This window comes from Sitodiplosis mosellana, unplaced genomic scaffold (genome assembly GCF_009176505.1).
Source record: "Sitodiplosis mosellana isolate CC-2019 unplaced genomic scaffold, AAFC_SMos_1.0 Smas_scaffold_6166, whole genome shotgun sequence".
NCBI classification, from domain to species: Eukaryota; Metazoa; Arthropoda; class Insecta; order Diptera; family Cecidomyiidae; genus Sitodiplosis; species Sitodiplosis mosellana.
The window spans coordinates 896,278-923,148 of NW_022601407.1; the positions used below are offsets into that span (position 1 = coordinate 896,278).

The 26,871-nt window shown below is 34.3% G+C and overlaps 1 protein-coding gene across 16 annotated transcripts in view; it reads left to right on the top strand.

Annotated features, from left to right (window-relative positions):
• Positions 1-24,070, top strand: part of LOC129575152 (phospholipid-transporting ATPase IA) — a 43,698-nt gene extending 19,628 nt beyond the window's left edge. For 3 of the 16 annotated variants that reach the window (XM_055458121.1, XM_055458110.1, XM_055458125.1), the window contains exons 2-16: positions 5,549-5,669; positions 5,771-5,954; positions 6,019-6,377; positions 6,474-6,609; positions 6,712-6,844; positions 6,929-7,038; positions 7,113-7,334; positions 7,428-8,189; positions 8,278-8,634; positions 8,691-9,140; positions 9,298-9,416; positions 9,497-9,631; positions 12,447-12,545; positions 18,170-18,204; positions 22,807-24,070. In XM_055458121.1, coding sequence (XP_055314096.1) covers positions 5,549-5,669; positions 5,771-5,954; positions 6,019-6,377; positions 6,474-6,609; positions 6,712-6,844; positions 6,929-7,038; positions 7,113-7,334; positions 7,428-8,189; positions 8,278-8,634; positions 8,691-9,140; positions 9,298-9,416; positions 9,497-9,631; positions 12,447-12,545; positions 18,170-18,204; positions 22,807-22,904 — 3,320 coding nt within the window. In that variant the 3' untranslated portion in view covers positions 22,905-24,070. Of the gene's footprint in view, positions 1-1,055; positions 1,581-2,282; positions 3,209-5,548; positions 5,670-5,770; positions 5,955-6,018; positions 6,378-6,473; positions 6,610-6,711; positions 6,845-6,928; positions 7,039-7,112; positions 7,335-7,427; positions 8,190-8,277; positions 8,635-8,690; positions 9,141-9,297; positions 9,417-9,496; positions 9,632-12,446; positions 12,546-13,391; positions 17,030-18,169; positions 18,205-20,261; positions 20,354-22,806 lie in introns of those variants that run through there. The other 13 variants (XM_055458117.1, XM_055458109.1, XM_055458118.1 and 10 more) reach the window with 9 other exon arrangements.
• Positions 24,071-26,871: the final 2,801 nt, after the last annotated feature.

Genomic DNA, 26,871 nt, shown 5'->3' on the forward strand with positions numbered 1-26,871 from the left:
AAACCAAAAATTTCAGGGGGGGTCAAACCAAAAATTCATGATGGGGTCAAAAAAATCAATTGTATCTAGTGTAAAATCGGTTTCAGAAAGAACTGAAGACCTAAAAAAAAGGTCCGAAAATGGCAATTGGTCCAAAAAAAATCGTTGGGGGTCAAATTTTGCCAGGGGGGTCAGCATCAACGAGATCAGACTATGTCAGAATCTATGATAGAAAATCGACCAATGAACGCACGTATTATGCATATATTTCATTGATTTTCATACAAAAAAGCATTACATTGAACCGTCCAATTATGCATACCGTCCAAAAGTATTACATATGGCATTGGGATCGTGCAAGTTCTAATCGAATTTATAGATTTATGTATGCCGAGTTTACTTCACCATCAGTCATATGCATGGCTAAATAATTTCGGCCACAGCTGAATCGTTTCACCTACATATATGACTTGACCATCCTTTAATGTCCATTTGAGCAAACAAAATTTGATTTTGTTTGATATATTTGTTTGCTACAAACAAAATTAAATATTCTTTGTACATTACTCAATACGAAGACATATTCCAATTAGTTGAATGACGTCGTTAGTGCAGAACTGGGAAAAACAAAAAACAAAAAACAAAAAACAAAAAACAAAAAACAAAAAACAAAAAACAAAAAACAAAAAAAATGAACCAAATGGATGTTGTTGTGTCAAAATGGAAATAATGTATAGTTGAACTTCGAAAAGAAGAACCGAAACCGATCCAAAAATAGTTTTATGATTCAATTCCATGGTCGTTGACAACCAATAATAATCCACAACATCCATACTTCGATATCGAATGGCAATCATACTTTGACATGTTCACTCGATCAAACCACAATAAAATATGAAAGCAAGTATTTTATCAACCGTGTCGCAATAAATAACAATTAATTTGGATTGTTCAAAAGAACCACAAAACAATGCAAACAGTTGGAACAAAAATTCATTATTATTAATAAGTACGAACACACAAAAAACTTTCGATTTTAATTAATTTTGCATTCACATTTGCATGTAATTGTGAAGAACGATATGGAACAACCAATATAAATGGATTTGAGTATGGAAAATCGACTTGATGTAAGATTCGTCACGAGGAGGAGAAGCCGATGAGTTCGATATTCTTAGCACAAACGGTATACAAACCCAGCATTACAAATCCCAACCGAAGTGTGTGATGGTAACAGTGAATAAAGATTACAAAAAAGCAATATAAGAAAATATCAATCAAGTGGTGGGGTGAAATATCTTGTTAATGCAACCAAAACGAGAAACTTATCAAAAACAGGAAGGAAAGCCATAGTGAAAACCCAACAGGAAATACCAGAACGGCGGCATCCTAAGGTAGAACAATGTCGTTTTTCGATTTAACGGCCGTTTTCAACCGAATTTTGCAACAAGTGAGCAACGGTGCAAATCGTGCTGGAACATGGACGCGGGGTCAAGTGCTGAATATACGACGAAAGCGACCGAAAAGCGCAACGGCTGCTACGACAGCAACCACATCAACTACCACAGAAAAAATAAATGGGGAATCAAGCAAACGACAAAGTAAGCAAAGCACAAGCGCACTGCACAACCCTTCTCCTTCTTTCTGTTGCTCTCCCTCTCTCAATCTCGCTATTGCTCTCACACACATACACACATGCTTACAGAACATAAACACACACTCTGTCTATTGACGGTTTTGTGTTAACCGCCAAAGCGGTGTGTTCCTGTTTGGTATTTAAGAGTGTGTTGATTTTCAATCTAGATGTTCTCAGCGGAGTTATTAAATTCGGCAATCCCATGAATCAAATTAGTCAAAACCGATGAAATTGCCATTCTGTACACTATATATTTAAGGGACATTCGAACCCGATTTAATTGCTTTCAGCGAAATATGCGCGTTCGCTTCGTTCATCACACAGACCAAAAGACCATATATTGGTCAGCACATGGATTCGGTTTGAGTCACATGGCTGTACGGTGAAAGAAGCATACGAATAAAATATGAAAAACGTAAATGAATGCCCAAGCACACATACACATATTCGCACCTAATATGGAATTCCTTGAGTGCGCGAGGGATTTCCCCATGCACATTGTCTATTCATGTTTGCCAAGCTATTTTGCAATACACCGTATTTAAGTCCAAGCACAAACAAGAGCTCGTTCACCACACCAAATGCCTTTCATATTCCATATCTACAGTGCCAAGAATGTGGAAAAGAAAAGGACGAAATAGGATGTATACGCTGTAATGTGCACAGTGAAAATTGCTTGACAGTTCAGTTGTTAGGTTCATCGAAATCAGAGGTACAAACGAAACATTTTCGAACGCATTTGACCATATTGGCATCAATAACACACAGTTTCGAAACGCAGTGTTGAAATGAAATAATTTAATCGCAAATTTGGGTATAGTTTTTTCGATGAAAATTCATTCTAAAACGGAACATTTGAGAATATTTTCCTGGTTCCATGAATGAACAAATACTACTGACATTGGAAACAAATCGGGTTCCAACAATATGTTTCGTTAAATGTGTGACAAACCTGGAAACTGAAAATATCTCCAGGTCATGACCAAATAATTCGCAGTATCAACTATGTGGACTAGAAAAATAAATTGACTAACTGCCTAACCTAGTATGCATTTGAATGTGTGTTGCTCTTTGAAATGCAATTATTCTGTCAAATCCGCAGCGCAACTAAACCAAATGCTTGAAAAGTGAAAATACATCAAATTAGAAACATGTGCTCGATGCCTAATTAATAGTTAACAAGTGGAAATTGAATTTCTCTCTTTCTGACTGACAGTTGTTCCGCATATAATATTCATGCAATTGATGTTTAACAGACCACAGTGGCAAACAATAAATTGCCCATAGAAAAAATAGAACATCGTAAAAAGACGAATTCAATAAAGAGAAAAGAAAATATGCAGAGAAAATCATGTTTACCATTTGAGCTGTTGTGGTGGTACCGTGTTACTCTGCATTCGATCACGCACTGCATCACCGTTTGATGTAAAAGCCTGTAGCGAAAGAGGAAAAGGCTGTACTTGTTGACTCAACGCGAATACGGTGAACAACCAGCACTCACTAGTTCTAATTGCAGCACAAAATAGCATCGCATAACCATGGATATTTCTTTGACTACAGCTTATCGAGTCCTCAAATTACGACTAAATAATCGTAAGAAAGTCCTTTTCTATTTTTTTGTCCAAAGCAGCACTGTCTCATTCCAGACTTCTCATTGAATGGCATTTATTTTGTTCGAGTGAATATCGATTGTGTTCGCCCTTTGAGTTTGATTAGCAAACCAAGAAAGAAAATACTTTTCAACCCGCTAGAATTATATTTTTTACATTTTAAAGGCACCGCTCTTTGATTTATTATTGAGATAATAAATCATAAGCGTATTTCAGAGCCACATACGTCCCATTTAAAACATTTGGTGATAATTTATGCGGTGGCAATACAAAATTATCATTATGTGACGTCATTTCAGCAATTTAAGGGCCGCACAAAGTTTCGTAGATTATTTTTTCTTTGCTATGCATGTTAAACAATCCTTTTAACTTTTGATGTGAGTTTTCACACCAGCAAATGACAATTTTAGAATGCTATTAAACATTTCTTCCACAGCTGTTGTGCGTTTGACGTTGTGTGCATACAAGTATATATAAACAAACACGAAGCATACATATATGATTTTCATGTTCGATGTAATAAAACTCTTCAATCTGAATCTATTTTCACGCTAACCCATAACTGTATGAGACAGTCTGTCTATCAATATAACTTGGTAATGGAAAAATGTATGCAATGGATGACCAAATTGTGACCATCACAACAAACATAATTCGGTCATCCAGAGTTTTCAAATTAGACGGTGGGATAAGAAGAAATAAATTTGATTAAATCGCATCAAGGTTAGAAACGACACAAAATACTTTTAGGTCAAGCTGTGGTATTTGTTAAATTCTCGATTAAAACCAACATCAGCAACAACGATGCAAATTACACAGTATTGAAAAAAAAAAATCAACAATGAACAATCTCAAAAAGATTTATCACACTAATTGACGTGGTATTTAAATGTGTGCAGGATAGAAGCCGGGGATAATCCATGTTGGGTTTCTTTAATTATCCCAAACTGTATAATTACACCAATTTTGTGGCATATGTCGACATCCATGAGCTTTGTTTAGTTTTACCGCACGGCCTCCGATAAAAAAAAAATGATCAAAAGCCGTTATCGAAAAATCAGATAAAATGAATATTAGATGGATAATTGTTGTGGGAGCGTTTTTTTAATGCCTTATCAATGTTTTATTAATGTTGTCATTATGGGAACTAATTTGAACGCGGTTTTGAGAGTGTGTGTGTGAGTGGGTATAGAATTCATGAATTGTTGTTCGAACTACTTTGGTTTGGCGTGAAAGTGAAGTATGAACATGAAATTCGAATATGTTCGGAATGCAGTTTTTCCAACACACCTTCTAGTATGGATGCATAATTTATCTTTCTGAGGGTCGAATATACACTATTTTTAGTTTATACGTGCCACAAGCTGTTAATTTTCAATTCAAAATGTGGATGATAAAGAATATCGGCGCACGTTGGAGGGTGGAACGCTTTAAGCCATGGTTTTGATTACCATTTTGTGTATTGCACTTGTTTTTGTGTTTCTTTATTTTTTCGTTTATTTAGAAGACAGGGCATTTGAGTTGTGGTACTCTGAAAAAACTGATGTAGGGTTATGTTAAACTGTTTGTGTTGACATTTATTTCACAACAAGTATTCAAAAAGTTTGTGGAGATTTCTGGTACTGAATATATTTCTAATTTTTTTTTCACTACAAAGTCAAAAAAGATTTATGGTGCTCTAGTGGCAAAAATATATTTAGTACCGAGAATCACCACAAATTTTTTGAATACTTGTTGTGAAATAAATGTCAACACAAACAGTTTAACATAACCCTACATCAGTTTTTTCAGAGTAGTGAATTCACATTGGTAATGACATTCAATTTCTTCCGATCAATCAATGTACAAATTGAAAAGGCGCAACGTCTACGAAACATGTCAGCACAAGGGCGAAAACTGATTCACAATCGGCTTTTGAACCTGTGTTAAATCAATTATGAAATAAAGAAGAAAAAAGCGTAGTTGAAATGTGATATTTTATGTCACAAAGAATTAATGTTGTCGTAACCACAATTGGAATAAAATAGTTTTTAAACAGTTTGTTTACATAAATTTGAATAGTTGCATGCGATCCTTCATCCAAGTCGATTGACCTTTCCTCTAGTATAAAATTGTATAGCCTCATTTTCTCACTTTTGTGTTACAATAGACCCACTTTTTAATCACAGGAGCAAACGTTTTCTTTTACTAACTGATGAATTTGTTTTTATTTTCATTTCAGTTTATATTTTTAAAAAAACCCTTCATTTTACAAGATTTTCATTTTTAAATTTAAATTTTTTAATTAATTTTTTGGTTTGTTTTCTTTTTTGTTTCGTTCTAGACGATGATGACGTCACGACATCGGGTGTCACGCTAGACGATGTGGATAAGCGTGTGATATTTCTAAATCGACCGCAGCCGCAAAAGTTCTGCAGCAATCACATATCCACAGCAAAATATAGGTAGAGTATAACCATTAGTAACGTTATTTTGTATGCGCGATTTTTTTCTTCCAAACTAAACTGCTCACTACACGATGTTTTTATTTCCTAACCTTTTGCAGCTTAATTAGTTTCCTACCATCATTTTTGTTCGAACAATTTCGAAGGTATTCGAATTGTTTTTTTCTCTTCATTGCCTTACTTCAGCAGATACCTGATGTTTCTCCAACGGGCCGGTACACCACATTGGTTCCATTAATTTTCATTTTAACTGTAAGCGCCATCAAAGAGATTGTTGAAGATTTTGTAAGTATATCTACATCTACATATTCGAATAGACACATAACAATATACAATTGATCGATTACAGAAACGGCATCGAGCAGATGATGATATCAACCATCGAGATGTGGAAACAGTACGGAATGGACAATGGGTTGCCATCAAATGGCAAAATCTCGTAGTCGGTGACATTGTTCGAATAATCAATAATACATTTTTCCCGGCCGATATGGTTCTGTTGTCATCGAGTGAACCACAAAGTATGGCTTTCATTGAAACTTCGAATTTAGACGGTGAAACCAATTTAAAGATACGGCAAGCTGTACCAGCCACAGCCGGATTACTTGAGACTAGAGATCTAGTGAATTTCAACGGAACTGTGGAATGTGAACCGCCGAATCGACACTTGTACGAATTCAATGGCGTGCTAAAGGAGCGTGGCCAACTGTTAGTATTGGATGTTTGCTCGTTCAACTATCTTTGAAAAATACCCAAGTTTGCCTACAATGTGATTTTATTTTCAATAAATTTCGAATTTTGCAGTGCTGTTGCTTTGGGGGCAGATCAGATTCTGCAGCGCGGTGCCATCCTTCGAAATACGGCTTGGGTTTTCGGCATTGTCATCTACACAGGACATGATACGAAACTTATGAGAAACTCTACCTCAGCGCCATTAAAGGTTCGCATTTCATATACTTCAACAGAACGATTTCCATTTTTGTTTTCTCGTTCACCCACCCGTTGAAATGTCAAACCTTATAAATTGCGTATTTATTTACAGCGCTCAACTGTTGACAGACTGACAAATACGCAGATTTTGATGTTATTTATAATGTTAGTAGCTCTTTGCTTCATAAGTGCTATATTCAGTGAGATCTGGACGAAGGGTCACTTCCGAAACGATTGGTATATCGGTAAGAATCCATTTCTGTGAGAAGAAAAAAAACCCGCAATTTGTAAGATACTCACTTAATTGTTGAAATGTAACTTTCTTGCAGATCTTCTAAACAAGAATTTCGGATACAACCTTCTAACTTTTATAATTCTCTACAATAATTTAATTCCAATATCACTTCAAGTTACATTAGAATTGGTTCGATTTATGCAGGTCAGTCACTGCTAGTAACTAAAATTGAATTGGTCATTATTTATATATTTATATGCCATTTTGATACTTTTCAGGCGCTTTTCATAAACTTCGACGTGGAGATGTATCATGAAGAAACTGATACGCCAGCGATGGCCCGTACATCTAACTTGAATGAAGAGCTTGGCATGGTCAAGTATATCTTTTCTGATAAAACGGGAACACTCACACGAAATGTGATGGAATTCAAAAAGTGTTCGATCGCTCGTCATGTATACACCATTGAAGATACACCTGAAGCTTCATTACTTGTTCAGGTGGGGCTCATTATTTCGGATAGAAAATCAATTAAAAAGTGCTTTATCAAACTATTGTTTAATCTTTTTTCTATTTTTCCTAATATTTTTTAGAATATTCGAAATAAACATCAAACTCTGCCGATAATCGAAGAATTTTTAACACTCTTAGCAGTCTGTCACACAGTAATTCCAGAAAAAGATGAGAATGGCAAGTTCATTTATCATGCAGCTAGTCCAGATGAACGTGCTCTCGTTGCTGGAGCCGCAAATTTCGGTTATGTGTTTGAAATGCGGACACCGAACACGGTGGAAATTGATGCGCTTGGTAAACGAGAGCGATACGAAATATTGAACGTTCTAGAGTTTACATCGGCTCGAAAACGAATGTCAGTCATAGTTCGAAATGCCAAAGGTGAAATTAAGTTGTATTGTAAGGGTGCTGATACAGTGATTTACGAACGATTAGCGCCAAACGGACAAGCTTATCGTGATATAACACTTCGACATTTAGAAGATTTTGCCACCGAAGGATTGCGTACACTCTGTTGTGCCGTTGCCGTAATACCAGAAGATATTTACACAGAATGGAAGGAGACATACCATAAAGCATCAACTGCCATGCAATATCGCGAACGAAAAGTTGAAGATGCGGCCAATTTAATTGAAAATAATTTAATACTTCTCGGTGCCACAGCCATTGAGGATAAACTGCAAGACGGTGTACCTGAAACAATAGCGGCTCTACTCAAGGCAGATATCAATATGTGGGTGCTGACCGGTGACAAACAGGAAACAGCAATCAACATTGGATATTCGTGCAAATTAATTTCACAAGGAATGGACTTGATTATATTGAACGAAGAGAGTTTGGATGTAGGTCACCCGTCTTCGCATCCCTGCAATCTATTGTACCAATTTGTACTTGTTTATTGAAAAGTTTGTATCCTTTTTGTGTTTTCAGAACACACGCGAATGCATCGGTCGCCATAGTGCCGATTTTGGTGAGCATTTGCGAAGCCAGAACAATGTCGCACTAGTTATTGATGGAACAACGCTAAAATATGCCCTGAGCTGTGATCTACGTCGTGAATTTTTGGATTTATGCATTTCATGTAAAGTGGTGATTTGTTGTCGGGTGTCGCCAATCCAAAAAGCCGAAGTTGTCGATTTAGTCACAACAAATACGAAATGTGTAACACTGGCCATCGGAGATGGTGCCAATGATGTGGCCATGATTCAAAAGGCACACGTTGGTGTTGGCATCTCAGGCTGTGAGGGCTTGCAAGCAGCGTGCGCATCTGATTATTCAATAGCACAAGTAAATATTACATTTTTTCCTGTGATTAACACTGACTAACCTTTGATTGCTTTTAGTTCCGATTTTTATTGCGGCTGCTGCTGGTACACGGCGCATGGAATTACAGTCGAATGTGCAAATTGATTTTGTACAGTTTTTATAAGAACGTATGTTTGTATGTCATTGAATTGTGGTTTGCCATTTACTCTGGATGGTCGGGTCAAATCATTTACGAACGCTGGACAATCGGTTTGTATAATGTATTCTTTACGGCTTTGCCGCCATTCGCCATTGGTATCTTCGATAAAGTGTGTTCAGCTGAGACTATGTTAAAATATCCGGCTCTGTATAAACCATCGCAAAGTGCACAGCTATTTAATGTACGCGTTTTCTGGATTTGGATTTGCAACGCGTTGATTCATTCGGTAATCCTTTATTGGGCTCCAGTGCTGGCATATGGCAACGAAACAATCTGGGGCAATGGCAAAAGCGGTGATTATTTAGTTCTTGGCAACATTGTCTACACGGTACGCTCCTTTTCTTACATCCGCCAAATTTATAATTTGACGTCTTTGGGCAAATGAATAATTTCCAAAAGAGAGATAAATTAAGAGAAATATATCATAATCCTGAATCATTCCAATGTGACCCTGATGAGTTTTTTTTTATTTGATGCATTTGCAGTACGTCGTTGTCACGGTTTGTCTGAAAGCTGGTTTGATCACCAATCATTGGACTTGGCTCACACACCTCTCAATCTGGGGATCAATTCTTCTGTGGTTTTTGTTCATGATTATTTATAGGTAAAACTACAATCGCTGCGGCACAATGCGCCACATAAAGGAACATCTTTAATTCACCATTTTTTATACATTTTCTTTAGTAATTTTTGGCCATCAATACCAATAGCCGCTGTGTTCGCTGGCATGGATAAACTGATCTTTTCATCGCCCGTTTTTTGGCTAGGTCTATTTTTAATACCAATGGCTGCAATACTATTTGACGTCACTGTAAAAGCGTACGTCGACATCAATTTAATCCACATTTTAGTTTCAATTTGAAAGAGAAAAAAAACAATTCAAATTACTATTTTAAAAGCAGAATGAATGTCAATGCTTTTTCATTTATTTCTGCAGCACATAACACAGTCTTCAAAATTAAACTTCCAAATTGAGATTATTGAATATTAATATTGATTAGATAGTTGTGTGAAATTAAACCACTTCTTAATGTTGATGCGGTATATGTCGGCGCGAAAGTCTGAGTATGAACTGATATTTAATGATTCTCTTCTTTGATTTATTTTCAATGTTCTGGCTACCGGTTGCTGCTGTTGCTGTTGCTGCTTTTGTGGCGATGGTTGTTGTTTGTGCAGTTCATTAACAATCAATTGTGTCAATTTATTCTCAAAATTGTTCACCATTCCGACAATAGTTGTCACCATTGTGTTGCATTCATCATTAATTATTTTTTTTAATGAGTCTTCTAATGTAGTCGATGTGGTGGTAGAGGGAGTTGAACAGCTCGACGCTTTTGTGGCACGAACTTGAGTGGTTGCTTTATTTGATTCACGCACTTTTTTCGATGGTGAAACTGAATCTTCGGTTGAGTCATTGGCTGTGTCACGTTTACGTGCATTTTTCACCTTTGGCAATATATTTTCCAAATTATCCGATGCTTTTGCAGCAGCAGCAACTTTTCTTCAACGACTGTTGTCTTCGCTTTTGCTTCTTCTTCATCCTCTTCATCTTCGAATGCACCGTAGTCATCATATTTTCGAAAATCTCTAGCCATGCCTGAACAAAAATAATTAATAATTAAACGAAACATAAAATAATTGGTCCACAAGTCCACAAAAAATTACCTCAGTCTTCTCTTTTCCGTAAATTTCTTAAATTATCACAGCCGGCGACAGCAGGCGCGAGTGACGAAAGCACCTCTGTGCTGAAAGTCGAACTCGCTATATATACACGCAATTTCGAACTTTTTTCCTAAGAGGCCATCTGGTATGAATGAAGTATCGTCAGAAAGCCCTTGGCTCATAGGCCCAGAAAATGCATTCAAACTTGGGAATCGATCAACCGTCTCCATAGATATGGCCACTTAAAAATTTGGAGCAATTCTCAGTTTTTCCCATTTACCGGGGGGTGGACGCGGCCCAGTCATCTCAAAACAGTTTTTCTGAAGCTTCTCGTCGAGACCTTTCCAACAAGACCAAGAACGTCGAAATCGGACCATCAGTTCATGAGTTATGGCCATTTGAAAATTTTCTTTGCCGTCTCCATCAATTATTCTGAGATAATAGTTTTGTCTGTGTGTCCGTCCGTCCATCCGTCCGTCCGTCCGTACTTTTGGTCCGATCTTTTTTAAACTTTCAGGCGTTGGACTATATCAAAAACTAAGACTTTTTTGTTCCGCCACTTTTTGATTTGGCCGCCATCTTGGCCTTGGCCGGCCTTTGAAAATTCAAAATATGGCCTTCTTTCCAATGATCACTGTGCCTAACCCAGTCAACCGATTTCAAACTTTTGGGTATCGTTGGAAAGGTCTTGAGGCCAGCTATCAAATGACATCTATTTTATTCTGAAAAAATCAAGTAAGCATGGTCTTATGGGCTGAAAACCCAAAAACTGGTCACCTGGCCTTGCACAAATCGGTCATTCTCTCGAAAACGGCTCCGACGATTTTTTTCAAAATTGCCTCAAATATAGCCCCAAATTAGAGCTAAAATGATAGAGCTTATATCTGCCAAAACTCTGTGTTTCGAGATATAGCCATTAGAAATTGGAAAAAACATGAAAAATCGACAAAAATCAACTAAAACTCATTTTTGTTGCTGTTAACAATGGCAAAATCATAACCAAAGTGGTTTTGCGTTCAAATGAATAATATTCCTTCAGATACCAGCCCCTCACCAAGTCTTTTTATTCCACGCAATCAACAAAAAACACAAAAAGTACTTTTCATCAAAATCAAAAAAATTCATCATGAAAAAACTAAACATGTGATAGTTTCTTAGTATAAAAGCGATATGTAATTTCATCAAAACAAAATGTAATTTCATCTGCCTGTCCAAAAACCAAATTTTATTTAACGAAAAAAAATTTAAATTTGTTTCCCTCCGGTGTGCGACTCGAACTTGAATCCACACGCTCATAAGTCTGCTTTCCTACCTACGCGCTGATTTCGCTTTATTCAAAAAGGCGACAATGCTGGTTTTTAACTACAACATTTCATGTTTCATTTTCTTTGGCTCAATACACACCACTTTGTGTTTGTTTAGAGTTAGTTGGTTTTGTGAGAAAAAAAATTTCGGGTACAAAACAACTGATATCAAATAAAAAAACTTCTCTCGAAGTAATTCCTCGTGACGAAAGCGAACACGAAACAGTTGATATCAATTTTAAAAAATCATTTCGGAGCGATTTGGATTTGCTTTTTTTGCATTCTTCCAACTAATTTCAGAATCGCACCGTAATGATTTTTTAAAATTGATATCAACTGTTTCGTGTTCGCTTTCGTCACGAGGAATTACTTTGAGAGAAGTTTTTTTATTTGATTAACTATACACTGGTAGTTTGGTGCGCATCGCATTTCGCTTTGAGCTTGTCGATGCGCTACGCTGCTTGTGTCTATTTCTTGGAAAAATGTTTACCGTTAATTCATTTTTACGACTTTTGTCTTTGTCCTTCGTTTGTCGTTTGACGTTTGGCACTGTGTGTATGTGTGTGTATTTCGTACGTATTTTTGAGAACTGTGTTGTGTGTGCTGATAAATGAAAAATCATTAGCATTTGCTCTGCTCGTATTTTGAAATTCATTTTTTTTTTTCAGTCTTCAAAATTCGGTCTTCAAAACATTGACTGAGGCGGTGCGGGAATCGGAAATCCTTAAGCACGATCCAAGTTTTGTCCTCAAAGAATCTAGATCATCGTAAGTATTATAACATTATTTGATTCGTTACTTTCGATTTCTTTCCAATTATTACTTTGCAAGAAGAAAACCCTTTCTTTATTATTAAGCTCATTTATTTCATTGTTGAAACTATCGTCGGACTCATTCTATTCTTAAGTGTAGCTAAAGCTATTATTTTATTATTTATTTGAATCAATATATGTCTATTATAATAGATCCGTATACGGGATTTTGAATTCTAACAAAGATTTTTTTTCTTCTTGAACGTTGATTATTTTTTATGTATTAAACCGTAATTGTAGAGAAAAAAACAAAAAAATCAAAAAAATCAGAAATGAGGTCAGAGATGAAATCTTTAATTCCGCAATTCAATGTGACGAAAAAAATACGTTGAAAATGTGAGCAATAAAATGAGTGACAGTTTCCACGAAAAAAAAGCATGCAACCATCGGAATTCGTTCATTAATTTTATATAATCATAAAATCAGCATCAATTATTGATCATACAGTTTAGACCATCAAGGCTGCTTAAGCTAAATTATTCATGAAAATAATGTGAGAAAAAAAGCGCAGATCATCAAATCAAAACGGTTTGATAGTATCTTTTACATTACGACATGAATAATGTAGTTCCGGCTCGTAATCACAACCAATCGCTCTCACATCAAGTATAACGTATTGTTTCATTCAAAATCAGTTGTCATTTTCGAACTAATTGAAGTTGAAAATCATTTTTCTCTCTCTCTATATATATATTTTGTTCAATATTTGTTTGTCTTCTTCTTTTTTTCTTTTTTAAAAATTGTGCGCCATTTTGTATCATTTGTCAAAAAAAAAAAACAAATTAATCCATGTAATGTATAGAGGACAGCCTGTAGCGCTATCTTGGCGACGACTAAATACCATAGCTCCACTACCAAATATTGTTGATGCATGGAATAATACGCACAATAACAATCTTAGTAACAGTAACGATATACACAATCACTTATGAACAGAAACGAACAGAACAAACGTGATAACGGACATTTAGGAAAGTGATCGGACCTGAGCCAAAACATATCATGAACAATCGCAGTTAAATTTTATAACCGAAAATTAAAGAAAAACAAAACCAACAGACAACAGACAAGTGCATTTACTATCTAGTATCCAGATGCACACTAAGAACTCAATAGCTTAAATATGACTAATGTAATTTTAACATGTCGGAATTTAATCATTCAATAATTTAGTATTGGAATGGGATCAAAGCGATTCTTCTCGTTGAAAAAATCAATCAAAAATCTATACATTATTTTCTAATATTCTTTTTTCCGTATTATTCGTATATGTTCACCATTCTTAGTATGTCGTTGTAATCGAAAACAAACCGCACCGTCCTGCAAATGGTACAAGAATAATCTTTTGCATAATGTCCGTTTGTTTTCTATTATCAAACACTTTCTAACCTTTTTACGTGAATTCCATCTGTTGAAAGTAGTCAAGAGTTGAAAACAATTTAGCATTATTGATTGTAAATAATACAATATTTCGCCGTAGATAAACGCACAAAATATCATAACTTCCAATTAAATTTGTTTCAATGCAAAGGTAAATGGCAAATAATTGCTGCAAAAAATTGATTTAATTTGCGAAAAAAAAACAAAAAATCTTCTTATTACGTACATTTCTTCCATTTTATTTAAATCTCGAGTTTCTGTTCGAATCTCGAGAAAAAACGCTCAAGAATTTATTGTATTTGCAAGTAAAATTCAGTTCCAAGACATATTAAAAAATTCATAACTGCCTTACGTAAATATGAAGCCATTTATTTTTACTTTGAAATATTTCATTATAAAAATTTCGCACACAATTTCAAAAATATGTTTTTCAAACGTAAAACATTAGAATCGAAATTTAGAATAAAGAAAATCAAACGAGATATTCAAGAAGTAATAGCGATATTTGAATTGCTTGTAGAATTTAGTCGTAGTCGCACAAGACATATTTTTGAATATTTCGATTCGATTAGATTTGATAAGGCATTTTGGTAATGGTCCCAGGTCAAATCTGTCAAAAAAGATGATTTTCATCTTGTCCATTTTTGTTTCTTTGGAAACAGTTATTTTCCTCGGTTTTAGAATGGAGGTAGTAATTATCATGCAAGTGCATTATTTTGCAAGCAAAATCTGTATTGAGACATAGCCTTTACCAATGTAAATGTCTGAAATAGCATTTGTGATTTTGAACTGAACAAATTTGCCACAGAAAAGTTCGCGTTATTGGTGAGTTTAAAACGAAATTGACCCTCTACACGTGCTTAGGTTAAAATGGACATAGTACAGCTTCGAATCTATGTATGTGACACTGTGTGCGTAAACAAATATGTTCACTTTCGATATGTTGATGACAGCTTCAAATTTGCGGCTATGAAATCCATACTGACGACAACATTCGATTTTCCTGCCTCTAGTGGTCATACTCACAATACACGTTGAGCGGTCAAAATATTCAAACAATACAGACACGCTAGCATAGGACTTATACGGTTTGCGCGAATGGATTCTTGATTATTGGCCATGCATACGCTTATGTGATTGAAATTTTCAACTATCACCACAAGCGTCGTCTCAGTAGAGCTCTTCTTATGTTTACATTGGAAATACGTGTTATTGTTGTTGTAGATTCATCGCCGTGTTCAAGTTGTACCGAGTCAAGAGGGTGTCTTGGCGTCTCACATCAAATCTGTCCCATGTATTTATATAAGAACAAAGCGATCTTACCTCAGACCTGCCGATTCATAAATGTTGTATTGACATAATCGATCGACTCAAGTAAATACAATTAAAAAAGTAACTTCATAGTGTACTAATTGGATTTTACACTTCATGTAAACCGTACAAAAATACTTACTTAAACGCCAAATAAGCTATTTTTTCCAAAAAATTCTAAACATTTTTTCATTCAATTAAAAACAAATATGACTTTTGGTTAAATTTCTTCCAAAAAAATATGACACTTCTAAAAAAAAAGATGACGTCTGGGATCATTACATTTAGGCTCAAAATTATTATCTGTTCTTGAAGACAATTTTCTGTTGGTGGCATTGAAAAATACTCACACATTGGTGATTTAAAATCGGGTTTAGATTTCACGGGATTTTGGAATATATTTTAATCTAGTCACAAATACTAAATTGCACGAACAAATGCGTTTCATTGAAATGATATCAATAACCGTGTGGGTGAATTTAATTGGAACGTGCTGACTTGAATGTATTAAATGGCTAGAGAAATAAAAAACAAATTCAATTTAGATTCATTTTTTTCAAAGCCTAACTAAACCGACATTACGATTAGATTAAATACAAAACAATCAATAAAATTAATATTACGTTCAATGAAATTGCCAGGTTGAGAAAATAACTTTGACAAATTGTCAATGACAATATAGGCAATAGAATTGCCAAATTAGAAAATAAATCTGACAAAATGGGTAAATTTGACAATAGCAAGCACCAAATAGATAAATTTACGTCAAATTTATTGCAAAAAATGTCAATTTTATAACCATTTTGTCAGATTTATTTTCTAATTTGACAATTCTATTGCCTATATTGTCAAAATTATTTTCTCAATCTGGCAATTTCATTGAACGTAATGTTAGTTTTACTGTTTGTTTTGTTACATTTATTTCGAATTGTTGTCAATTTTGTTGAATTTTTTTTTGTCAATTTTATTGCCGTTTTGTCATTTTTATTGGCGATTTGTAAATTTTAAAGGAGGATCCGTAATGAGCCTTACGATTATTATTAGGTTTCAATGAGCGCAAGTATAACAATACCACCATGAAGATTGCTAAACTCATTTGTAAAAGTCTTCGAAAACACTTTATTGTGGAAAAAATAAGTATTTCGGACCGGATTTCAAAACGCCTAACGTTGCAGACAGTCATAAAACGGACAATTTACAAACAAAATTTATACATTCCAAATATTTATCTAATTTTTAGTCCACGTTGAATATTTTATTTTTCATTTGTTTGCAGTCAATGCAATTTATTCAATTTTTCGAATAAATCTTATCGAACGGCAAACACAATCGATTCATTAAAAAATCGTTAACAAATTATTAGGTATTTTATATAATTTTTACTATTATGATTTAATTTCTGTAATTTGATTACTAACCTTTCTTTATGTTTTGTTTTTTTGTAGTAGTTATTAGTATTTACCGATTGAATTAATTGATGGATTTCCAAAAGAAATTCAATTTTGAATTGATATAAGTCAATAAGGACCGTGCAACGCGAGCATTTTTCGTCTGTTTTTTTTTGGAGTGAATTAAAACTATTTGAATCAATTAAAACTAATAATTTGCTAAGTGTGTGAATATTACGCTTTAAGTTTGTGTTTTGTTTTTCATCAAAGAATTATTATATTGTTGACACGAGTAGTTTGAAACCAAAATTGTTAATTAAATGCATGGAAAAAATGGAAATAAATGATTCAAAACACAAAACTAACCATCCTCTTATTTGGACCAATTCTGCAAATAAAAATAATTGAAATAAAAAAAACAAATCCAATAAAAATTACGGTTTTGCTTTGAATTCGGTTTCATTTGCCTGTAATAAGTCAATATAAGTGAAGATTCGTATCAACATTTTGCATGATTTAACACATCAAAAATTGTACTTGCATAAATTCAACTCTAATTAACCCTGTAAGATGCGATTTGTTGTGAGTCGTAATTCAAATTCCCAAACGATCAAGTGAATTTCGATGCAGATAAACGGTGCCGTGTGACATGTATTCGCTCTGTCTGACTCAAGTGATTTTATTATAAAATTTAATAGATCAAATTTATTCATCGGACTTACCTTCGTTGAATGTGAACGCATATGATTGCAGTAATTGTTTAGTAATTTTGAAAAAAAAATCCTTGAGTTGAATCAGATTCACATGTTGTTTCAGAGCATTGAATCTGCTGGCTATGTAGCGCTGCTTTTGAACAGCTGCTGTCAACAGCGGCTGTTGGTTACGTACTTGTGCATGCGTCACACTGTAAGTGCCGCGTACGGAGCTATGTGTGTAGAACAGTATGTACCACGTTCGTGCATGTTCATGCCTGTTAGAGAAATGCACAAGAACAAAACCAACAGCCGCTGTTCAAAAGCAGCACTACATAGCCAGCAGATTCAATGCTCTGTGTTGTCTAAAAAAAAATTTCTCATTATGGATTATGAAATTTTCTGCATGTAGAATTGAAATTGTTGTTTGAGCTGGAAACCGTTACAAAAATTCCATTTGATTTAATATAAACTGAGAACGTTTTTGATTAATTTAAAATCTACGTTGAACAAAGTATACCAATTTTTCGATCTATCCATCTTAATAGCCATATACACGGTATTCTATTATGTATAGTCCTTTCTTTATGTTATTCTTTCATACAATTTTCTTTCATCTTGATATTAACCAGTCTTATAGCCAGTAGCCATTTTACCACGCAGTGATTGCGAAAACGATGGCTTCGCAAAATATGTTTGCGATTGTCGTTGTTGTTGTCATTTGCACGGTCACTGCGCCTAAGACGTACAATATTGCGATTTTTTTAAGGTTTATTTCTTTCGTCTATAAATTATTTGTACTTATATAGGAAAACAATGCATGCACTGGGAAGTTTAGTCAGGTGTAAGTAAATGTGTTTTAATTTCTAAATGTTAAATTGAGAAAGAAGCAACGCGATTTTGGAACATGATCATAATATGTGTATCGATCGGTGCCAAATACCAAATGAACATTTTTCATTTGTTGACTGAGAATATAGATTTGATTTTACCATTATTGACATTGTAATTCAATGAATCCGAAATGAATCAAATCGAGAATACAAGTAAACATATTCGCTTGGTACCGAGGCGATAAAACTTGATTTCATTTCTTAGGATTAGATAATAATTTTTTGGTATATTACCCAATTGAAGGATCCCAAATTGGTGAAAATTACACCACGTATAATTATTAGTGATTTTGGGACCACGATATTTCTAAGGCTTATGCAAAACGGATCGCGAATAGAACGCGATTTTCCTTATTCCATAGGGGTATTGCAACGACCATAAAATATATGTACTTCATCAAGTTTATCAAGCTCTTTCCAAGTTTATGCATAGTTTCGAACTTTTGTTCAAGCTCTACCATCTAAATGTACAGTAAAATAATTTATGGGCACGACGTAAGATGGCGTTTTTTCTGGTCAAAAAAGTTGCAATATCCCTTTGCCCTATTCATATCAGTTTTGGTGATCCTCTAAACTATTCCATTGAATTTGACGTGTGTTTGCCGTACTGACAATTTTTGGACCTTCCGAATATTTTTTCCTGAAAACGATTAGAATTGCTTCATTCCAAAATTTGAATTTGAAACAACAGTTGGCAGCAACCCGTTTGATCCATCAGTTCGTTTGATTTTTTCTTCACTTGGAACCAAATTTATTACGAATTTTATCGTGTATCCATCGTTTTGCATGAAAATTCTATTGTTAAATCACTTGAATAATTGTGGATTTGGTTTTAATCCAGTTTTGGGACTTTTATATGGAAAATACCAGAAAATCGAATAACTAATCCGAATCCGATCAATTATATTTGAAAATTACACATAAAACCGAATACAATTTATATGTATATTTTGTGAACAATGTTTACCCTGGACCTTCTGCTCCGTGTGCATCGTTTTTATATGCCGATTTCCCAAACTAAATAACCGCACTATTCATCTGTCCCAAAACACAATGCAATCAACTAGTTACATTTAAATTGAATCACAATCATGGAGGTGAACCTCTTTCTCTATCTCACTCTTGTATTTATATTCACTTGCTCGCACATTTATGCATGCAAGTTCGAATTCATGTACATATCCATACATTTTGAAGTGTTGTGACGGTTTTTTTCTTCATTCCATCTGGTCTTGGATCAATATTGTTAAATTTTGACAAACTGCATCTTGCTCACATGATGTTATACCAAATGTTGAATGAAAAAGCACTTTTAGCACAATATTCTTGATGCACCAAAATAATATGCAATTTTTTTTAAAGTGAACATTTTGATTTTGTCTCTATCTAAAATTTCAAGCTGTTGTGTATATATTTTATTTTTGTGTTTGTTGATTGATGTATAAAAATGGCGAATTTAGTCGTTGACTTGTCATTTGTTGTGTGCATTCTAATTGTATAGTGTTTTGATTTACTTTACTTTATTTTTGCGCTTTTCGGTTTGGCTCGCGGCTTGAATATTTCGGAAAAAAGAGTTGGTTTTTGCTTTGGCTTGAGAATATTCATTTGCAATAATACTTGTCAGACCTCAGTTGAGCTACTGTAGAAGGTGGCAAAAAAAGATAGATTCAATGCACCAAAAAATAGACAAAGGTTTTGGAAGCCTAGTAGTGTTAGCGAAATGCACAATTTTGATAGGAATCTGGGTGAATTTTCCTTGATATATTGGATATATCCTCTAGTTGTGTCTTCATCCTTTAATTATATTAGTTGGGCGAGTGTTAGACAGATTTTGTGTTTTCCATTCTCTAAAATGGTGACAAAATGTGCTCCCGAAGTTGTGACTTATTTTTATTTTTGGGTAGAATTGGTAGAATTTTATGAAAAATTCATTTACTAAAAAACTATTCGACAAATTGAATGAATAAAATAAACCGAACAAACCGAAAACCCCAAACCCTTCTTCCAGACTAACCGAAACCGCCCGGCTTTTACGGAATGTTCGAAATGTGTTTAGCAGACGATCAAACACAAGAGTTAATATGGAAATTGAATTATCCCGTGAGTATAACAGCGATCGACTGCCACCCAAATCCAAAATTACTTTTAAAAAAACAAAGTTCAAATTGATACGTCGAAGAATGTTTCAAATCGACGGTGTGTAATTAAGCCCAAACACAAGAGTTTGTGTGTACTTTCCGCGAAATCTCGTTTGACTCAATTAACATCATTGAATTGAAATATTATCGATGATCATTGGACTTTATGTTTTTGTTCGAAGTTTTTCCTTTCGCCATTGACCAAATTGATCAATTGACTTTCGTGTTCTGAATGGATGAAGACCTGAATTTAGCTTCAGTAGAATTTTTTTTTCCTTCAACCGAATGAACGTATGATGACTTTTTTTGCAAATTGCTTTGGGCAATATTTTTTCGAAGTATGATCGACCAGAACAGAAATGAACCAATAATGGTGAATTTAGATCATAACCTTGCTATGGAAATTAGACTTTAGCAAGTCTGGTTACTTGTGCTAAACGCGATGTATGATGGATGGAATTACGGTAGAGTTTATGTTAGCGAGAAAAAAGCTTTCAGAATCATAGATATAACTACAAATCCCTTTACAATTTTTATTTTGAACATAAAAAGTCACACAACTACACCCCAAAAATTTGTAATGCAAATGGAAGTAAAACATTATAACGTTGACACTTTCACGCTGACACAAAATAGCATTTGCAAATTGCATTTTCTTCAATTTTTCTTTATCATTTCTTCTTTCATTTTTGGCACCTATTTTATTACGTATTTTCTTCGTTAATTTGCTAAAATATCAATATCGCACTGGGAATGTCATCCCGAATCGCTTTGAAATCAAATTCGCTTAGTTTGTCAATACCGAAAACGAATAATCCATCGGTACAAAAATCGAATTGACTGAACATTGACCAAACGATGTGAATAATTCGAACAATTGATCTAACAATTTGCAGGAACGAGCTTATTTAAACGACCGTTCCGTTTCGTTCGTTGTTTTTGAATTTGTTTCATTTCATGCAAAAAAAGACAAATTTTACTATGTTTATTTCCAGCAAATGCACCGATTCGATTGAATTTCGGTACATCGCACCGCCCAGTTCTATCACAGTTGATCAATCTGCCACCGATGGTGTTGTGTCACAGTCACTTTTTTGTATGTTGTTATTCACTCAAGCTCAAACAAATTATGTTGATTTATCCATCTATCCTTGTTGCTTGAATGTAGTAAATAATCATTTTTTATCCGTTGCAAACTAAACAAAATCATTTTTTTCAAAGCTGAATATCAGAGCAATTGTTGTGCCACCATTTCATATTTGGAGTAAAGTCACACATGATTTCATCAAAGCGCAATCTATCTATGTGCTCAACGGCACCAATTGATCATCAAGCAATTATCTCATTGTAAGGATAATGTGCGTGAGTCGTGGTTTGCATTTATCAATTTTGCGAATGTATTGTAACTTTGAACTGTCGAACAGTGACTGGTATAGAAGAAAATTACAAATCCTCTGAAAAAAATATTGGAAATTTTGGAAGTGACTTGATCCTATGTACGAGAGAATCAATATATCAGTCCATATATTCTATTCTCGAGTATTTGACTCGCTCACTGCTACATTTCTTTACACATATAACGAGATTAGCCTTTATAATTCGTTTTTTTTTTCTTCATTTCCATATTTCATCACATCTCAAAATCGTGATTTAAATTAATCGACGAAATTGCAGTTGTGCCCATTCGAAGTGTTCTTTTGCATTGTGTGTATCTATTATCTATCTTGTTGATTGTCAATCTAAGAAATGCATACAAAACAATTTGCAATACAAACAAATTACCATCACACAAACACAAACACATACAGCCACTTGTGTGCAATGACAAATTCTAACACTTTGAACCCATTGAATGTTAGAATGCCCACATCTGTATATAGATAAAAGAAAAAACCACAACGACCAGAAATATGTGTTTTTTTGTGTCATAAAATCAAATATACATTGATCAATTGGATTTAAAAGAAAAGAAAAACAAGACAAAATTATCGAAACCAAGCCCAATCATGGCCGAAGCGAACGCTATGGACACTCGTTCCATCGGTCGATCAGCCGCTGTCGGCTCTATTCGCTGGTTGAAGCTTGGTAGAGCGGAAAAGAAGAAGAAGAAGAGTCTAACTTTTGGAATGCATTCAATCATTTGAATAAAATATTGACAGTTTCGAACTAACAATTGAATGAAGCATCATGCTAGCCAACCAAATCGAATGTTTTCCACAAGTTCTTTCTTCTACCCCCTTCTTTTTCTTTCTCAATTTTTTTTTTCAAATAAACTTGAAATGTCGGAAAAATGCTAATCAATTTATTTTTCTTCTTTTTTTTTCCTTCAATTTGAATAATGAACCCATTTTTGAACAAAACAATCAAAAATATTCACCGCGCATAATTTCAAATGCATCATCCATCGCGCTACAGATGGCTATGCATTTTCACAAGAGGAGGGAGGAGCAGTAACGCAGACCGATGTTATACGCGCCTACGACACAAATCTACCAAAACCAGATGGAAAGTGAGAAACGCAAATGGCGCAGTTTAAAGCAGCTGCTAATCAACTAATCATAAACACTTAATGAGAATTCAAAGCTAAACAAATATTGTATTTACCTGTGAATAAGAACTATACACACATATACACAAAATAAATAACCAAATTAAGCATGTAAGAAAATGGAGGAAATAAAAGAGATAAAATAAAACCTATGAATAAATAGATTATAACCGAATGACAAAAAAAAAACCATAACAAGATGCACGGAACATTTAAAAGGATAATAATCAAGTAAAATGAATTCTATTTCGTTTGGAGACATTCATAGCACTTGAACTTTTCATTTGAATTGCATTTACGCATGACTAATTGGCTTCAATCGATTTCACGTCGACCAGAACAAAAGCACACACACAATAGATTTGTCGGGAAAGTTCACAAAAAATTCTCAAATTAGCCAAAACGCATCCACTTTTACCAGTTAAGTCAATTTTGTTCTTCTTTTTATTCTGTTTTAAAAATATGTGTAACTTTCGATAAATGTGAAAACTATTATTACAGTGTAGTTCATATGATTCAAACGATTACATAGAAAAGATTTCAAAAATTTCAAGTGATTGTGGACAGTCTGCCCAAATCTGCCGAATTGAATTTAATGATGACTCACTGCAGAAATAACTGAATTTATCATCATAATATTATGTTAGTACCTGACATGATTCAATCCCAGTTCAATGATTCAGTCAAAAAATAGTTTCGTATGATAATTTTTCATTAATTGAAATATCGAACTGGATGTGAATCCTGTGGCTGACTTCAACCAACATTTCCAGAACTAACGGAATGCTAAATTGCAAAATTTCCGCAACCGATCACCGTCAAATCTGGCCCGACAGATTCGGAATTTCACAGAATTACCAAGGATATTTGAGAACTGTTTCATGCGTTGGATTGAAAAATATAAATTACGCTGTAGTAATAAGAACTCTTTCGATCGTCTCGCTTTGTGTATAAACTAAACTAATTCTAGAAAGATTTTAAAAAATCATTATTAATTTATACATTTCTATAAAAATTGTTGCATTAATTTGAACTTGAAACTTAAAATCGAGATTTATTTATAAATAAGTCAATGTACATTTGAGTAGTGTGTAAAATAATAAAACAAAAATGTCATGAATGTCTTTTAAATTGTGTCTGTCGGTTGATTTTTCGATTGGAAATTCTTTACTCTTCTCCACATGGGCCTAATTCCAAATGTTTCTTATTGAAAATCAAGCCACAGGAGCTTCTATGCCACCGTTCAAAAACATAATTTACCGATTCTAACGTTCACAAGCGTAGTGGATTTGAAAATGGAATATATTTATGATCGGTAATCACTTGATTGCTCACGAATAGCAAAAAGAGGAATACCACTTTTCATTTTTACCCATTCGTTTTAAGCAGCCGAAAGTTTATGACAACTACCAACAAAACATTGATAATCATGGGATTCATTTAGATTTCATAGAGAGAATGACGATGAATACGACAAAAAAATGAAATCGATAAACAACCATTTCAACGATCACAACGATCAACGATCAAAATATTTGTATTGAATGTGGAGAAGAATTAACAGCATTAACATAATCATGGTCTCATTTTGAATTCGTGTAATCAGTGCTGATTCAAAAAAAAAAACTTTGAATGTTCAATCCCGAAATTCCAGCATCCAAAAATACACGGGAACGACTATTTAATCATTTGTTTGTTTGTTTTTTATTTTCATTTTTAGTTTCGTAATTTTTTATAAATAGATTTTTCGAAGTGAAAAAGCAGTTGATTAAGATAACGATGTTTGCTTATTAATCCACATATACAATGCAAAAGAGGAAGATATCAAATGATTCTTTCCGTCAATTGGTTGAAAATTGTCCATATGGAAAATGGAAAGTAATAAGAAAAGTAAGTATTTTTTTACGTTGATGTTTGAAGTGCTTAGCAATGTTTCTGGAACAATCTGAAAATTCTTTTAGCATGATTTGCCGTATATTGATTGTCAGCTGCATTTTCAATTTCCTCTAAATATCTCGAACATCTCTATTCCAAATGGGAAATTAAAGTGCTGGTCCGAATATTTTCTTGATTTATTTCGATGTCTATACATTCGATTATTCCCATTAAATCGCCAGCCCCACATCCATTGAATCTGAGAAACAATATGTATTTGTGATGTTTTGCAAAACGGAAATTTCGATAACGGTTTTCAGTTGAACAATCACACAAAACCCAGCACCTTCAAAAAACAATTTCAATATTCAGTTCATGTGAACGATGTGTTACATAATCCAAGCGTTGTTGTTATTGTATTGCTTGGGCTTTTTTGTTCTGCTTTCGTTCTTTCCAACTTCTCTCTCTCTCTCGCTCGCTCGCTCGATGCAATTATTGTCATTGCAGATTCAACAACTCATTGCTTATATTTATTGGCAATGGGCTATTGGCAATTGTGTGCACGTAATTTCCAAATAAATAGATTCTTTGGTACATAATCCGAAATGGGCTTTGTCCATGAAACTGCTATGTTTAAGAACAATGAGCCTAAAGAAGAATTGATACATTGAATATGATGATTGAAAGACAGCCAACCGATTCGCATGCACAACACAAACACACGCACATACCCACACGAACGGTGAAAACTGGTCAATTGAAGCCTATTCATGGTTTCATGGCTCCAATTCCAACGAAACACAACAAAAATGATGATTGTGTGGAAAAACTATTGGAATGTGAAGAATAATGAAAAAACAACAACGGCAACAACAAGAGAATACAGAGAGTCGCGCGCACTTATCCGTACAAATAAATGAATTGAAATGCCATCGAAATGGAGGAGAGAAAAATAACACAAAAATAGCCATCGACAAGTTCGATTGTTGAATACTGAAGATGAGAGCGGCAAACAATCGATCTTGAAGAAGAAAGAAAAAAACAAAATCGCAAGTAATCGGTTTAGTAATCTATTAATCGAACTGTGCGCTCATATAATAGCATGAGGCTGTGTGTAGGTCCGGTACATGCGTTGAAAAAAAGACAAATAAAAGCGACTAAAACTGTATCGATCTTCATATTAATTACTTGATTTATTTGATTTCGATTTTTTTTTTTCGTCTCCTTTTTTTCGTTATTAGATCATTCCCATTCTCAATGTAGAGATTACGGACGGCAAACAAAGCAATCTTTTGGGAAGTTTTCAATGCACCAGCAAATAGAACGAAATCTTTGAACTAATGTCCGCGCAATGCACGAAAATCAATCGACTGCTTTTATAGTATTGTATTCTCTCCATATTTTTCTTTTTTGAATCTTTAGAAAATATAAATGTATTATTTATGGATGTAACGTCCTTTTATTAAACATTTGTCACCTGTATAACCGGTACTATCTAAAAGAATGATTCAATGCTTTGTGTCAATCCATAATCCGGGCCAACTTCAAGGCAATCAATAAGAAAGACGGATGATATCCCGAATTCAGTGTTCCCTTGTTCGTTCACAAACCAAATACAAAAGACACAATCTATTCACCCAATGCACTAGATCGTATAGCGAAACGTGGGATGCCCTATGAATGTCATCTATTAAACTGCTATTTATCTTATTTATTCTTATTTCGAATCATTGATCAGTTTATAAAGAATTCAGAACATTTAAAGTCGAAGTCCAAAACTCAATCAAGTCAAAAACGAGTCAAGAGCCATTTCAGTCAGCCGTATGCACAATTTCAAAAAAGAAGAAGAAGAAGAAAAAAACAACGAAAATTCAACGAAAAACGATAAATTTCATCGAAATCATTTGTTTTAAATGTGCATGCAAAGAAAAAGGAATACCAATAATCCGAATGGTTGAAGGGTCGCACAGAGCCTGGCACCAAACAGTCTACGACGCACGATGATGCAGACACTTAGGATACCATTTCTGTTTCGTTCACTTTGCCGCCTCTTTCGT